At 45.6% G+C, this 15,374-nt stretch overlaps 1 protein-coding gene across 2 annotated transcripts in view; it reads right to left on the reverse strand.

Annotated features, from left to right (window-relative positions):
* Positions 1 to 15,374, reverse strand: part of taok3a (TAO kinase 3a) — a 52,842-nt gene that overhangs the window by 10,927 nt on the left and 26,541 nt on the right. Inside the window, exons 3-13 of one of the 2 annotated variants that reach the window (XM_060054718.1) lie at positions 15,101 to 15,172; positions 14,799 to 14,900; positions 14,436 to 14,481; positions 13,643 to 13,739; positions 12,354 to 12,467; positions 11,749 to 11,840; positions 11,337 to 11,430; positions 8,634 to 8,715; positions 5,170 to 5,337; positions 3,974 to 4,171; positions 2,525 to 2,650 (exon numbers count right to left, since the gene is read on the reverse strand). In XM_060054718.1, the coding sequence (XP_059910701.1) occupies positions 2,525 to 2,650; positions 3,974 to 4,171; positions 5,170 to 5,337; positions 8,634 to 8,715; positions 11,337 to 11,430; positions 11,749 to 11,840; positions 12,354 to 12,467; positions 13,643 to 13,739; positions 14,436 to 14,481; positions 14,799 to 14,900; positions 15,101 to 15,172 (1,191 nt within the window). Of the gene's footprint in view, positions 1 to 2,524; positions 2,651 to 3,973; positions 4,172 to 5,169; positions 5,338 to 8,633; positions 8,716 to 11,336; positions 11,431 to 11,748; positions 11,841 to 12,149; positions 12,184 to 12,353; positions 12,468 to 13,642; positions 13,740 to 14,435; positions 14,482 to 14,798; positions 14,901 to 15,100; positions 15,173 to 15,374 lie in introns of those variants that run through there. The other variant, XM_060054719.1, reaches the window with a different exon arrangement.

Here is a 15,374-nt window from a genome sequence, read left to right on the forward strand (position 1 = left end):
CCTAACCGGTGCACACCCCGGGCAGCGGCGGTGGTGGCGGCAGAGGCAGGCGTGTGAACTGTGAATGAGGCTGCTGGGTCCACGGGCCAACGGGAGCACAGAGCCGCTCTTCAGTGGCGCCCGCGCTGAGAGGCGGGCAGCAGGTGGGTCACATGAATACCTCATTGAGAAGGAGTCCCCACCGCGGGGGTGGGGGTGGCGACTGGGTGGGGAGGGGGCTGGTGACTTTAGGGAGGGGGGGGGGGGGGGGGGGGGTGGGGGATAGGTGGAGTAGAGCTGTAATCTGCTGCTGAATCAATACCCCTACTGTAATAGCTTCTCCTAATCCCAGTCACTTGCCGCAAACAAAGCGCCAAGTCAGGTCATGTGATGGTTCTCTTTTTTCCCCGCACAGGGCTCGTCGAACGGCGTCCTGATCCTCTTAATTTTTACAGGAATACGGAAAGTGAAGGAGAAGGTTTTGAGTTCCGTTTTTTTTTGCACTTTTCTTTTTTGGAGACAGCATTCAAAATGTTGGTTCCATGTGGTTATGTCTTCAGGCTTTGAGTAAGAAGCATAATATTCTATAAACACTCATATTGGGTGCCTGCTCTCTTCCTGTGGATGTAGCAGTGAGCGGTAGGGAGGTGGAGCTGATCGTCTCATCTCCCTTGTTCAGGAACTGTACCGAACTGAACCTTCTAGATATGCACACATATCTAGAAGGACACCTTGTGAACACTAGTATACTGGTTAGAATTGTGGTTTGTTTGCTATAACCTGGTGCTTAGATTAAGGCTTCAACCCTTGCCAATAAGCGAATAAAAGGCCTCAACATGAGGTTATTGCCTTAGATATATTGATGCTCTGCTGCTCCAGGAGTGTGCGAAGTGGAGAAAATATACAAATTGCTGCATTGGGGTTCGTTCCTTCATTGGTCTACACAGTGGACTTCACCATCCACTATCCTATCTTCATCGTGTCCTTCATGTTTCCATCATTTTCCTTCAAGACCCCCTAACTTCCCTTTGAATTGAATGGTAATGTTCTTTTTTTTTTTTTTTTCAGCTCTTTATTTTCCGGGCTCCCTAATCGGCTTACAATAAAACAATGGAGGCTCTCTACAGCATATACTGAAAAGAGAAAAAAGACACAATAAAAAACATGATCAAACTAATGGTCCCCATCTCTCTTCAAATCCCTTTTGTTTACACGTTGATCCTCCAATTCCCTGGTTTGACTCTATTTCTCTCTCTCTCTCTCTCTCTCTCTCTCTCTCTCTCTCTCTCTCTCTCTCTCTCTCTCTCTCTCTCTCTCTCTCTCTCTCTCTCTCTCTCTCTCTCTCTCTCTCTCTCTCTCTCTCTCTCTCTCTCTCTCTCTCTCTCTCTCTCTCTCTCTCTCTCTCTCTCTCGGCAGTGATGTCATCGCTTGGTCTCCTGTGAGGGGCACAGTATTTCTAACGTTGACATTATATACAGATCATATAGAGGATGGCCCACACACACAGAAGGACTTGAGAGCTACAGGGGTAGTGTTGCTTGGAAACACGTGTTAATTTGTATTTAGACGTTTGCACACACAAACAGAACCATCACTCACATCTACCTACACACACGCACCACATTTACTATTGCTGCCTGCTTACTAGCGCCGCAACCATGACAACAGACATGGGAATGGAGAGGGTGGGCGGGGGAACGGGTAGTAGTGAGAAAGACGAGGATGAGAAATCCACTAGCAAGCATCACAATGCAGAGCACAACCTGGACAGACAGACAGACAGACGGGCAGACGGGCAGACGGGCAGACGGGCAGACGGGCAGACGGGCAGACGGGCAGACGGGCAGACGGGCAGACAGACAGACAGACAGACAGACAGACAGACAGAACAGATAGATGGAACAGATTGATGGATAATTGATATAGATAAATGGATCGATATAGATGAATAAAGAACGACAATCAAAGAGAATGAAAGAATAACCAGGAAAGGGAGAGTGGTGAAGGCTGTAGAAAGAGTAATAAGTAATTGAAACACATATCCGAGACTAAAAGGAGAGATGGGGGGGCCTCAGGGCTGTCTGACTGAGAGATACTCCGTCTCGACGAGCAAGCTCATCTAAACAATGTTAACCCCTGTACGTCTTTGAGAAATGTTTGGAAGAGAGCCAGTGTCTTTCAGCGAAGAAGCAACAGTTCAGACTGAAGGACCTCCAGACTAATGCTGGCAACTCTGCATCCTCTTTATTGAGTGGCCTTTATTTGGTACTCATTTTGTTTTATTTGTTTTCATACAATGTTGCCCAGTTCTTTCAGATCTTCCAGTACACAAGCCAACTGAAACCATGACAACCGCATCCTTTCGTAGAAGCGGTCTTTCATGACACAACCAATGGCATACAGTATTTCTCCTTGCTTCCTTCCTGAACGTTGTTATGCTTTTGCTGAAGATGGATTTCAATCAAGCTCTCTTTGGGTACATAGCTCCTTTCAATCCTCCCAGGTTGTTGTTATTATCAATAAAGGTGCTCCTGTTTGAGCTCACCAGTGAGGCTGACTTAATGGTGGCGAAGCGGCCTTGGTTCCTGTAGTTCTGTCCCTCGCTGCTCCGGTCTGAGGAAGACGACCTCTCCTGCCGTTGGTCCCTGTGGAGCGCTTCATCCCAGTGGTCCTGGTACACGCGCACGCGCACACACACACACACACACACACACACACACACACACACACACACACACACACACACACACACACACACACACACATTAACATAAAGAAACAGTTTGTGTTTTGTACAAACTAGAGTGACGGTTCTGTGTGGGATAACTAGCGGTACTACCAAGATGTACAGCTCATCCTCTATTTGTCTCTTCTGTTCCTGTTCCCACATGTCAATCTGCCTCGTTCTAGACATGCCCCAAAACTCATAAAGACACAATGGCTGCCAGTTTTCGACATGACACGGAAATTCATGCTCACGTCAAAACCACAAAGAGTCGACAAAGGACGAACTTGCCTGTCTTTTTACTTTTCTTCCTTCAAAAGATACTCAAGGCATCAAGCGCCCTGTTTGACCTTTGTCTACAGAGATGGGTTGTGCCTGGGAGGGATGTCGGAGAGCATGCGTGTGTGTGTGTGTGTGTGTGTGTGTGTGTGTGCGCATGTGCGTGTGTGTGTGCACGAGTGCGTGTGTGCTGGATGAACGAGCAACGCGGCACTGTGTGTGTCTGCAGACATGTGTCTTTGTTCTCCCGCCGTGAATGGCCTCGCTGAGGAAGCCGAGGCGATGCAGAGCCAGGAGTACGTCGATCCGTTTCCATGGTTTCAGCCCAGAGACAACAAGGTTGCATGTGTTCTTTAATACAGTCTGGAAAACCTGGAGGGCTTCTCCCCCTCTGTGTGGGTCTGTGGGTCGTTTTCTATTAATTGATGGCACAGTTATCCCTCGGGGACAGCCTGTGTGTGTGCGTGACTGAGGGAGAGCCAATCAACTGCGTTCTTGAATGCAGGGAAGTACATCTGGTGAAACACTACTGAGTTGTGGGATCATCTGGGTGGTGGGGGGGCTTTGAGATTGTTGGTGTGAGGGTCAGCATGTTTGAAATCAGGATGTTTACATTTCATTTATATCAGAGGTTCACTCTTGTCTGTTTATCTCCAGTCTTCCTGACAAAGGCAAACCCTTCACAAGTGGCTGGCTATTTATCTTTTTTAAGTCCAGGTGCGCGCATCATATATTCTTCTGGTTATTTATGTTCCATTTTGTGTTTCAAACTGCTGCACCATATATGGAACTCTTCATCTACAAGTGATCAGCTGTTGGTCTCCTTGAGTTGTTTTCAGTGTTATCACTGTTGGGCGTGAGGCTTGACAGTGACCCAACCCATCACACCTTTTTCCTCACACACATCTCTCTCAGAAAACCCTCAACTAAACCCTGCAACTCCCTGTCTCCTAGCTCCTAGCTCCCTTCTCCTATCTCCCTTGGCGCTACCTTCTTGGCTTGAGGCGAGGAGTCCAGGGTGCTGTCGTAGTCTTGGTGCAGCATCATGGTCATGTCAGGGCAGCTGTCCTCCAGCATCTCCTGCATGCTGTTGACGCTGCTGCTCTGGCTGCCCGTGCTGAGCGACGTGCTGGGGATGGAGTGGTTGCTCCCCAGGCTGTTCCTCTTGCAGCTCGCTGCCTCACTGTCCTGCAGCACAGGAGGCCGAAGGAAACAAGGAGAGGAAGGGAGAATTAGAGTCGAAAGGTGGCAAAGGGAGAGGAGGAAAGAGTGTGTGTGTGTGTGTGTGTGTGTGTGTGTGTGTGTGTGTGTGTGTGTGTGTGTGTGTGTGTGTGTGTGTGTGTGTGTGTGTGTGTGTGTGTGTGTGTGTGTGTGTGTGTGTGTGTGTGTGTGTCCTGACATGAATGGTCTGAGATGTCTGATAGCCTCATAACTGGTTAGGACCGATTTGGATTGGCAATGATCCAAACATCCACACATCAGCCCCCGTCTAGGCCACAGGGTCTCACCCCGGAGCCTTAAAGAACGGCTCTGAGATTGGGCCGGCAGGTTTAATGTCTCCATTCATTTGAAGACCCTCACACACACGTAATTTGCATTCAAGCGTAATGTATGGCCTAATGTATGGTTGACTGTGCTATCCGCCGCAAACCAAAAATAACTTAATCACGCTCACAGGTCTTCTGACACTGAGTGAATGTGGAGAGGAGGCTTGGTCACATTTCTGAGATGTGTTCAAGCATTCGCTCACAGGGACAGTGTGAAAGGGAAGATGTGTCCACCATGTCTCCGTGGCTGTAACCCCGGGCCAGGTCCAAGAGAGGACAGAGACCTATCAGGGACCACCAGAGTGCAACGAGAGGGGCCGAGGTCTGGAGTGAACTCGACAAAATGCCAAAAGAGGTTGACTGCAGGTTTTAACAGTCCAGTAGTGTCTTCAATGGAAACCAGCAATGTGCAGTTAAGTGTTTTACGAGCAAAATCCAATTACATAAACACATTTTACCAGCGGCAAATTATTTCCGCTGTTGGAGATGAAACTAGAAAGATAAAAAAAAGTTTTTTAGAAGTGGTGTCCCCCTGGGATCCAGCTCATTAGCTCATCAACATGGCGCCTCACAGTAGTGTTGGAGCCTCACAGTATGATCTCTGCCCTCCTCCTCGCGTTCCTCCTGCTAAAGCCTTACCTCCTCGTCCTCCTGGCTCTCCCCCATCAGGCCGATGTGCTTCTCCTGGTACAGGATCTTCTTCATCTTGCGGTACTGCAGGTTGTCCAGCTCCCGCACCGCGTCCTTAGTGCGCTGGATCAGGTCCATCAGCACCCGAGGAGGCCGCTCCCGCCGCACAAAGTCATGCTGGGGAGAGCAAGAGAGGGTGAGGGCGAGGGCCAGGGTCAAGGTCAGAAGGACGGTCAGGGTGAGGGCGAGGGCCAGGGGCAAGGTCAGAAGGACGGTCAGGGTGAGGGTGAGGGCCAGGGGCAAGGTCAGAAGGACGGTCAGGGTGAGGGTGAGGGCCAGGGGCAAGGTCAGAAGGACGGTCAGGGTGAGGGCCAGGGGCAAGGTCAGAAGGACGGTCAGGGTCAGGGCGAGGGCCAGGGGCAAGGTCAGAAGGACGGTCAGGGTGAGGGTGAGGGCCAGGGGCAAGGTCAGAAGGACGGTCAGGGTGAGGGTGAGGGCCAGGGGCAAGGTCAGAAGGACGGTCAGGGTGAGGGTGAGGGGCAAGGTCAGAAGGATGGTGAGGGTGAGGTTGACGGTAAGGGTCGGGTTCAAGGTCAGAGTGAGGGTCAGAGTGAGGGTCAGCCAGGGGTCGGGGTCCGATGAAAAAGGGATTTAACAGAGAGACAAAACTAAATATGCAGAAATAGTGCCGAAGTGAAATGATCCATCTTTGGATATTTCAAGTGCAAACAAGTTCTCATATACAAACTTGTTTTTTTTGTATTTTTTGTAGATTTATTTAGACTATCTCAAGAGGTACAGCACCATAAATGTTTTGAAAACGATGGTGTGTATTGAAGCGCAATCCTTCAAACAGGCACTAGAGGGAGCCTGTTAGTTGCTTAGCCTGTGCGCTCCTTGCCTCCTTCTCGCCATTCTATACTACTACACATATGCATCTGCTTGCACATGCGCCCAGACACACACACACACACACACACACAAACACCCACACCCACACATATACCCACGTGCGCACACATGCACACCTTCCCGCTTGTTCATTCATAAAATATAAATGACTTAAAAGGCCTGTGTGGTGACACGTATTCATCCCACAGCTATAAATACATACATTGCGACGGACACATTTTAGATCATATAATCCCTCTCTCCCTTCTGGACTCTGGCTGTGATAGATGCTTTCATAATGGGACGGTCAGGGCAGACCGATGACATCATCAGCTCAAAATAGACCTAGTTTTCCTTTCTGAGACGACGGACGCCAGAGACCTGGTGAAGCTTGTCCAACACGGAGATGGGGAGAGAAGAGGACACCCTTACATCATCTCTCAGGTGGAAACGAATATAGAGCTCCCCGTGTATGGCACTGCACTGTGATACTATTAGCACTACACTGTTGTACTATGGGTTATACTATTGGCTCTGCTCTGATCTGTACTATTATGACCTCTGTGTTGCAGCATGAGCTCTGCACTGTTGTACTATATTCTTTACACTATAGTATGAACTCTACCGTGTAATAGTACTAGGAACTTTAATCCGTAGAACTACGAGTTCTGCACTGTAGTATCATGAGCTCTACACTGTAGTACTATGAGCTCTACACTGTAGTATGGGCTCTACACTGTAGTACTATGAGCTATACACTGTAGTATGGGCTCTACACTGTAGTACTATGAGCTCTATACTGTAGTATGGGCTCTACACTGTAGTACTATGAGCTATACACTGTAGTATGGGCTCTACACTGTAGTACTATGAGCTATATACTGTAGTACTATGGGCTCTACACTGTAGTACTATGAGCTATACACTGTAGTACTATGAGCTATACACTGTAGTACTGTGGGCTTGACACTGTAGTACTATGGGCTCTACACTGTAGTACTATGAGCTCTACACTGTAGTACTATGAGCTCTACACTGTAGTATTATGAGCTCTACACTGTAGTACTATGAGCTGTACACTGTAGTACTATGAGCTATATACTGTAGTACTATGGGCTCTATACTGTAGTACTATGAGCTATATACTGTAGTACTATGAGCTATATACTGTAGTACTATGGGCTCTATACTGTAGTACTATGATCTATACGCTGTAGTACTATGGGCTCAACACTGTAGTACTATGAGCTATACGCTGTAGTACTATGAGCTATACACTGTAGTACTATGAGCTATACGCTGTAGTACTATGGGCTCTACTGTAGTACTACAGGCTCTACACTGGAGTACAATAGGCTCTAACAGTAATATAATACTGTTCTTTGATGAAGATTTCACCTTTGATTTGATCATCTCCAGAGAAGTGTACAGATCATGAGGAAGTATCTAGTGGTTCCATTGCTTGGTGATTAATAATAGTAAGCTGCGTGTGGTTGGTGCCATTAATGTTTTACTTGAGCTACACAGTAAGGACTGGATGTGTGTGCATGTGTCTGCGTGTGTGTGTGTGTGTGTGTGTGTGTGTGTGTGTGTGTGTGTGTGTGTGTGTGTGTGTGTGTGTGTGTGTGTGTGTGTGTGTGTGTGTGTGTGTGTGTGTGTGTAACCTGAAGCAAGAACAGCTCAATGGCCCGGATTAGTGACCTGGTTCCCCTCCCTTAAAGAGCTTGGAGGTAGGAGGGTGTGTGTGTGCGTGTTGCCCATGTGCCTGTGTTGGCCGTGTGTGTTTTGCCTGTGTCTGCGTGTGTGTGTGTGTGTTGGCCGTGTTTATATGTGAGTGGTACAAAGTGAGGGTATTAATCATAAGCTATACACAACATGCCCCATCACATGAAACAAAGAGTGTTTGGTATTTAAACCACCATAATGGTGTTTCTACTGAGATGTGGATCATAGGTCTTGGTACACAGACTGAATTTCAATGCTGGGGTGATGCAACTGTGAGGAATACCCTTTCATGACCCTATAAACCCAGCCCATCTGCCCCCCTGACTCACATTTGGATGGCTTGGCCCTCTCCAGGGGTTGTGTCAGACAGAAAATACCGGCCTTACAGCCAATGTGATACCCGAGTGTTGCAAAAAGCTAAAAACATCCTGTAAATTAGACAAATTATTTCATCCAGATGTTAGGGAGTGGAGGGTGTTTTGTTTTGTTTTAGTTTGTATACAAAGGCGATTGGGCCAGCTGTATTGTGGTGTACTATCCGGTATGTGTTGGTGTGATTTCGTAGTATACACATTGCTTCTAAAGGCGTGAAACAGGAAGGAGGAAATGGTGAGCAACCGAGAGAAAGAAAGAGACAACAACTCATTCTCCGTTGGGTGCACAATTCCCAGTTTGACTCAATAACTCTGTCTGTGCCTGTGCGTCCTATCTGTGCGTGTGCATGTCGTTGTGTGTTTGTGTGTGCCCGTGTTACAATCGGGGAGCCGTGGGTGGGATCCAGTGACTCATCCACGCGGGCTGACCGAGACAGGAAGTGAGGTCACAGTGGGGAGATTAAACAGAGGAAGAGCGCTCACTTTCAACAGCTCCCCTGATGAAGGTCGGTCCTGAGGAATCTTCAGTAGGCAGTAGTCCACGAAGCTCCGGAAGGGATCCGACCTGGAGACAAACGAGGAGAGAGAGGAGATCATTCTGTTGGTCACACTGAAGGACACGTGGCCTATGGTGAGAGAGAGAAGCAACAGGACATGGATCAGGGGTCAGGTGGATTTGTATGACAATGTTACACCCTGTAACACCCATATAACTTGCACTCAAGTTATATGCAATAATGTAATGCTTCAACCTATAACAGCATGTTACAGCATGTTACTGTGATGTGCCATGGAATGTTAAGGAACAGCCTGTAGCCTTACCACGCTGTGACATGCTGTCTCCTGACATCATTACATATTTACTGCATACTGTTACGTTAATTACTACACAGTACTGGCTTCTCTAATTATTACACTGTAACATGAAATTGTAATGTACAGTGTAACCGTATAATATAGGCACCTCCATAACAGCAGTGTAAACTATAACTTAACAAAACACAATTCAGATTCTACCATAGCAAAAGCCCTTTTTATTTAAGTTTTACCGATGCGAATATCTGTTCCAGGATGACCATGAGACCAGAAATCGTGGTTAAGTAGCATCACTAAATCACGACAGCTCAATCGCCCATAATCTCTTGAGTGTAGTCACCGCTGAGCGATATTTGGATTATGTAAATATGTGGAGCAATGTAAATGTAGGCCACTGGAGCCGCGACACATTGTCCCAGTGACTATGCTCTAGAAATGAGGCTGTGGCGCCACACGTACAAACGCTATGAAGTCTGTTGAGAGACGCACACAACAGACAGCCGTAGCCGCTCAACCACCGTGTTTGGGCTACGTGTACTGTACTGTTTACATCGGCCAAGGTCAACACACAAGTGCTACCTGACCGCCAGGGTATGGAAAGGCAGCCCGTTAAAAACGATGTCAAAAAGTGCGTTAACAGACATTTAAACCTTATCGTGTCGATATAAAAGTGGTTAAAGATTTACGACAATACAAAGTGGAAGGAGCAAAGTGAGGACACCAAGCCAAAAATAGTGTAAATCTAAGCGAGGAGATCATTAATAAAATGAAATAAAAAGGGGTCAAAGGAGTAAATCTAATCTAATATTAAATTAAGTTCCTTCATATGAGTGAAGTGAAGGTTGTCTGGTAATTCTATGAAAGCCTCTGTAGCCTGAACCGGTCTCGTCTAGCCTGGATGAGGACGAAGATGAAGATGACGATATGCCCTGGGCTTCTAAAAGCACTAATAACAATAGCCGTACACCCCAGCACACACCAGACAGCTCAACACTAAAGCACAAATCCTGGATTCACAGTAATATCCTGGGTTCAAAAGGCTGAATCTGGTGGGTAAAGCAGATCTACGTTCCCGGTCCTTCTAAATATTAACTCAGGGTTCTCATCCCGACAGCTCAATGTGGGCCACTCACGTTGTGTTTAATGGGGAGCATTAGAAATGGTTGAACAGATAGAAGAAATTGATTTTATTGTCTCGGGGCGATGACGAGGCAGCAGGAGGCAGGAGCAGGAGAACGCGTGACGCCACACGCCTCAGATGTAGAAAGACCGTGAGACTTGCTCAGCATTGTTTCCACACCACCAGAAGAGTGCTCTCTTCTGATTGGTCTGCATCCCACCGTATTAAATACAGGGTTAATGTTTAATGAGTGCACCCTACACACATGTTATAGGTTTGAGCAGCAGCTCCAGTGGATGTGAGGAAAGGTGAAATCATCGCAGCCAAGGCTCATCCCAGCTGTAGTAAATTTGGTGACAGCCCTGACAAAACATGAAGCTTTATGATAGCATGGTGCGTGTGAATACACAGCAGTAGATTCATATGCTTCTGATTAGTGGGAAGATCCAGGTTTAAATTGTTACCCCATGATCAATTGAATGGAATGCTCTCACTGAAGCCTTTGATGTTAGCTCAATGATAGCTGCTTGAAGTATGGTACCCCCATCACCATCACCATCTCCACCACCACCGGCACCAATACTACCAACACCTCACTCACAACCACCACCAGGCACCAAAACCACCACATCCACCTCCTCCATCTCCTCCTCGAACACCAACATACATCTCCATTTATAAAATATGGAACACTTCTACTTGGCATGGAGGGACGTCCATGCGTATATATGGAACAAAGCTCTAGGCCAAATTCCATGCCGTGCATCGTCCTATGTGACAATCATTAAGCAACCTTCTATGCCTCCATCTCATTGCACCATGAACACATTCAAAAAACGACACGCAACATTGATAAAATGACAACCGTTATGTTTAGGATCGATGCACCGCCTCTATTAAAGGTGGGGGGAGGTAATGACACCAGGGACTTAAGGGCTTGTTTTCACACCAGGACCCGGGCAGAGATCAGAGGGTTTAAGATGACTCAGATCAGAGCCCTAATGGCCATACAGTCAAGTGATATCAGGCCTTAAGACGCTTGGCCTGTTGATGAATCACTGGAGACGGCTATACATATTATCAACGCATGCCAATACAGTTATTACACATGTTTAGCACAGACTCATTTGGAGGTTGTTATGGAAAAAGAAGTGCGCAGATCATAAATGATCATATAACAGGGGGCCGTATTCAACAGAGAAGGAACAAAAAATGCAGGGACAGTAAACACGTGTTGACCTTCAACTCACCATTCGTTGGACAGCAGCGTGGGAGAGTCGTTCTGGGCAATGTGATATAAGGCACTCATGGCATTCATATTGAACAATGGCGGCTTGCGTTCCGCTAGAGAATGGGAAGAGATGGACAAAGAGAGAAATAGAGAGAGCTGTTACAGAGAATAGTGATGCAGACCATCTTTACACCTTGTTTGTTCTGCAAACAGGACAGGGCTGGTCGACCAGGAGGTTAATTTTCCACTTCTCCAAAATTGCTACCACAACTAAATTCATTAAAAGTTGAATAATTGATTCATTATCATTTCTAAGGTTCATTTGTTTGTCAACTACAAACATAGCTGGTGGACTGACTGATATTTTTCAGGGTTGTCAGTCAAATGAAATCAAAGTGTGGTACAATGTGGTTATGTTGACATTAACTCACCAAGTTCTATGCAGGTGATCCCAAGGGACCAGATGTCCACCTTCCCCTCGTATTGACCTTCATCCATGGCTAGGATCACTTCAGGAGCCATCCTGGAGACAAAGACACTGTCCTATTAGAGCATTTAGGCAATAAAGGACTATTAACATCATCAATTATTGTTGCTTTGTTGTGATGTTATTTTCCTTGAACTGGAACATTGATTATCGTCATCGCTTGCACAATGCAAAGATATCAGAGATCAAGCACAACCAAGGTGAAAATGTAAAAAAGTGTGAACCCCGATATTGTGTTCTGAACCAGTAAGGGTTCCTAGTATGAAGTGTGAACCATGTTATTGTATCCCGTACCAGGAAGGGGTCCCAAGTATGAAGCATAAATCTGGTTATTGTGTCCTGTACCAGTATGGGGTTCCTAGTATGAAGTGTGAAACATGTTATTGTATCCTGTACCAGTATAGGGCTCCTAGTATGAAGTGTAAATCAGGTTATTGTATCCTGTACCAGTATGGGGCTCCTAGTATGAAGTGTAAATCAGGTTATTGTATCCCGTACCAGTATGGGGTTCCTAGTATCAAGTGTAAATCAGGTTATTGTGTCCCGTACCAGTATGGGGTTCCTACGAAGGAGTTGGCAGGGGAGGCGATGGATGCGGACCCAAAGTCAGCCAGTTTCACCTGACCCAACTCCGTCAGCAGGATGTTACCGGCCTTCACATCTCTGCACCGCGAGGGAGCACACAGGTAGCACAGGTTAGGACTCAGTAGACATTAAGGTGCACCTCTGTAGCAGCGCTCTCATGATGCAAAGACATAGAGTCAACCACGGGTGTATGCGTATTGAGCTCGGGGTTAAGGACATTTAGGAACAACGCATAAAGAATAAGCACTTTTTCCTGATTTGTGATACCTTTCACACCCAAGATTTTCAAATTTTCCGCATAAATGACATGACCAAGTCCATAAGAGGACAATATTAAAGAATATGTTAAGAGCGGGAAGGAAATCGTCCTTAAAGCAATAGACACACCAAGTAAATAGAGATACGTTGTCTCCTTGGTATTTTTATTGCAAGGACACATATTTTTTTCCCCTTCCGACACTGTGCCAATATAATAGAAAAACCTCCTGTGCAGACATCAGGGATGGGCAACTTTCATGATAAAGAGGGCCACATTTTTCATCATAACCATCAGAGGGCCACATGACTGCGCACTTCAACTAAACGTAAGATGAGAGAAGCTACAAAATTTTGAATTTGGTAAATTTGATTTCCTGTATTCTGGTGCATTTTGGGTATGGCCACTACCTAAAAAATCTTCCAGAATCATAACTCATGTACGGTATGTTAATTGAACCAACATACATTAATTTCGTGTTTTCCATGCTCAAACAGCCACATGAATGGTTAGTATTTTCATCAGTGCAAAGGTCTCACATACATCATCATTCAATGATGTCACAAAACTGAAAAACAGTGGCCCAACATTAAGTGCAACAACTCTTGTTGCACTTAACTCAATCAATTTTTTTACTGATTACACTTTTTTTTTTTTTATTATTATGTGCGGGCCTGACTGAGCGAGGATGCGGGCCGCCAGTTGACCATCCCTGGCATACATACTTGGCAATAAAGCTATCTTTGATAGCTGGTAAAACAAATTAAACCATTCATTTTTATATCTAATGGGTCGTCAACATTAATGAAAACGTCGTCATCTATGATAAAGATCGGTTGTAAATCACTCAGTATTGCATGGAATGGAGCCGTGTGACAGATTTTTACAACGGAATTAGAATAGAGGGCTATAAACTCTGGGCTGTTGTCCGTCTTTGACCCATGTTATGTTCTTCACATTTATATTCCTATTGGGACACAAAAGTAGGATACCTCACCTGTGAATCATATTATGGGAATGTAGGTAAGCCAGTCCTAGCAAGGCACCATGGGTAATGGCGGCAATCTCAACCTCTTGGAGTGGTTTCTTGTGAACTATTGGGAGAAGACGGAAAATCCAGTGAAGATTGTCGGAATGACTTGCTGTCAAAAGGCAATACATCTTTTGTGAGTTTGTTTTCCCAAAATGCTGTGGTTGGGCGTCAACACGTGTTACAGTGCGACTACTATATTCATTTAGCTTCGACAATACATTTGCTACTTCAAACTACCTCTTTAATAATGATGACCAAGTGGTTGATTGTAAAATAGCAGTGATTTGAAACTGTGGTGGACAGCAGGAACATAGCATGAGCTGATAAAGCTTAACAATAAAAGACAATCTCTTTAGATCTCCATTATACTGATGCAATGACCTATAACATTGACTTGCGTGGGTAGGTCAATAGCAGAGGTTGAAACCCAAAGCGAAAGATCCATAGGATATTTTAAACTGACTCATATCGGAAGGTTTAGAGTCTAGGATGAACACCATCATCATGACCATGTTTTATAATGTGTATCTCTATTAGCGGATACGGTTGAAGGGAAGAGAATACATCTGGTCTACAATACAATCTATATTCAATATATAGATTATAATTTCATGTTCAATGCTTAGATAGTGTGTGTGTGTGTGTGTGTGTGTGTGTGTGTGTGTGTGTGTGTGTGTGTGTGTGTGTGTGTGTGTGTGTGTGTGTGTGTGTGTGTGTGTGTGTGTGTGTGTGTGTGTGTGTGTGTGTGTGTGTGTACCCTCTAGCAGATCTGATGCGGAGCCGAGGCAGTACTCCATCACCAGCTGTGAAGATAGGTACACAACATAGATAACCAGATCCTCACAAGATTACATTTATTAAGATTATTGCAAAGCTAACGAACGCAAACACCAAAAGCAGAGATAAATGCATCAATTTTTTTTTTTGTAACTGTATGAGATATGAGGAAAACTAAACGGGATATGATGGATAAATTATGAAAAGTAAAAAAAAAAATAGAAAGTAGAATAGAAAGAGTAAGTAGTGTGAATGCTGCAGTGAGATGAGAGCGATGACCGATGTATACAGCAGTAACACCTATATTAAGGGAGGGAGTGGGAGAGAGACTATCCTGACGTACCCAGGCAGTGTTGTCCTTTAGGTAGCATCCTTTGTACTCAATGGTGTTTGGGTGGCGTAGCTGCTCCAAGAACTTCACCTCCTTTATGATGTCCTGCCACTTCTGAAGACACAAAACACATTAGATGCAATTACATAATCATGTTGTATACCAGTTTTCTATCATTCAACTAGTCTTGTACAGAGTGATGGCTTTCCACCATGGTCATGGTGATCATAATATTTAATAATATTTAATATTTTACAATGCGCGCGCGTGTGCGTGCGTGCGTGCGTGCGTGTGTGTGTGTGTGTGCTTCTCACTTCAGTAGTCTGTTTTCCATTGTAGGACATCTTCTTGATGGCCACCACCTCATTGGAGTAGGAGTTTCGGGCCTGATGGAGAAGGGACGAAGGGAGGGGTCAAACTCAATCACAGGGGAATGAACACTTCCATGAACATCTGCCCTCAGAACAACCCCTCGACCTTTAACCTTTTCTATTGAGTTCATCAATAAAACCGGACACTATCTCGCTAGGAAAGTATTTAAGGAAAATGGGTCATAAATTAATACTGCATATCACAATGAGCAATGCT

Source organism: Gadus macrocephalus, chromosome 6 (assembly GCF_031168955.1).
Source record: "Gadus macrocephalus chromosome 6, ASM3116895v1".
NCBI classification, from domain to species: domain Eukaryota; kingdom Metazoa; phylum Chordata; class Actinopteri; order Gadiformes; family Gadidae; genus Gadus; species Gadus macrocephalus.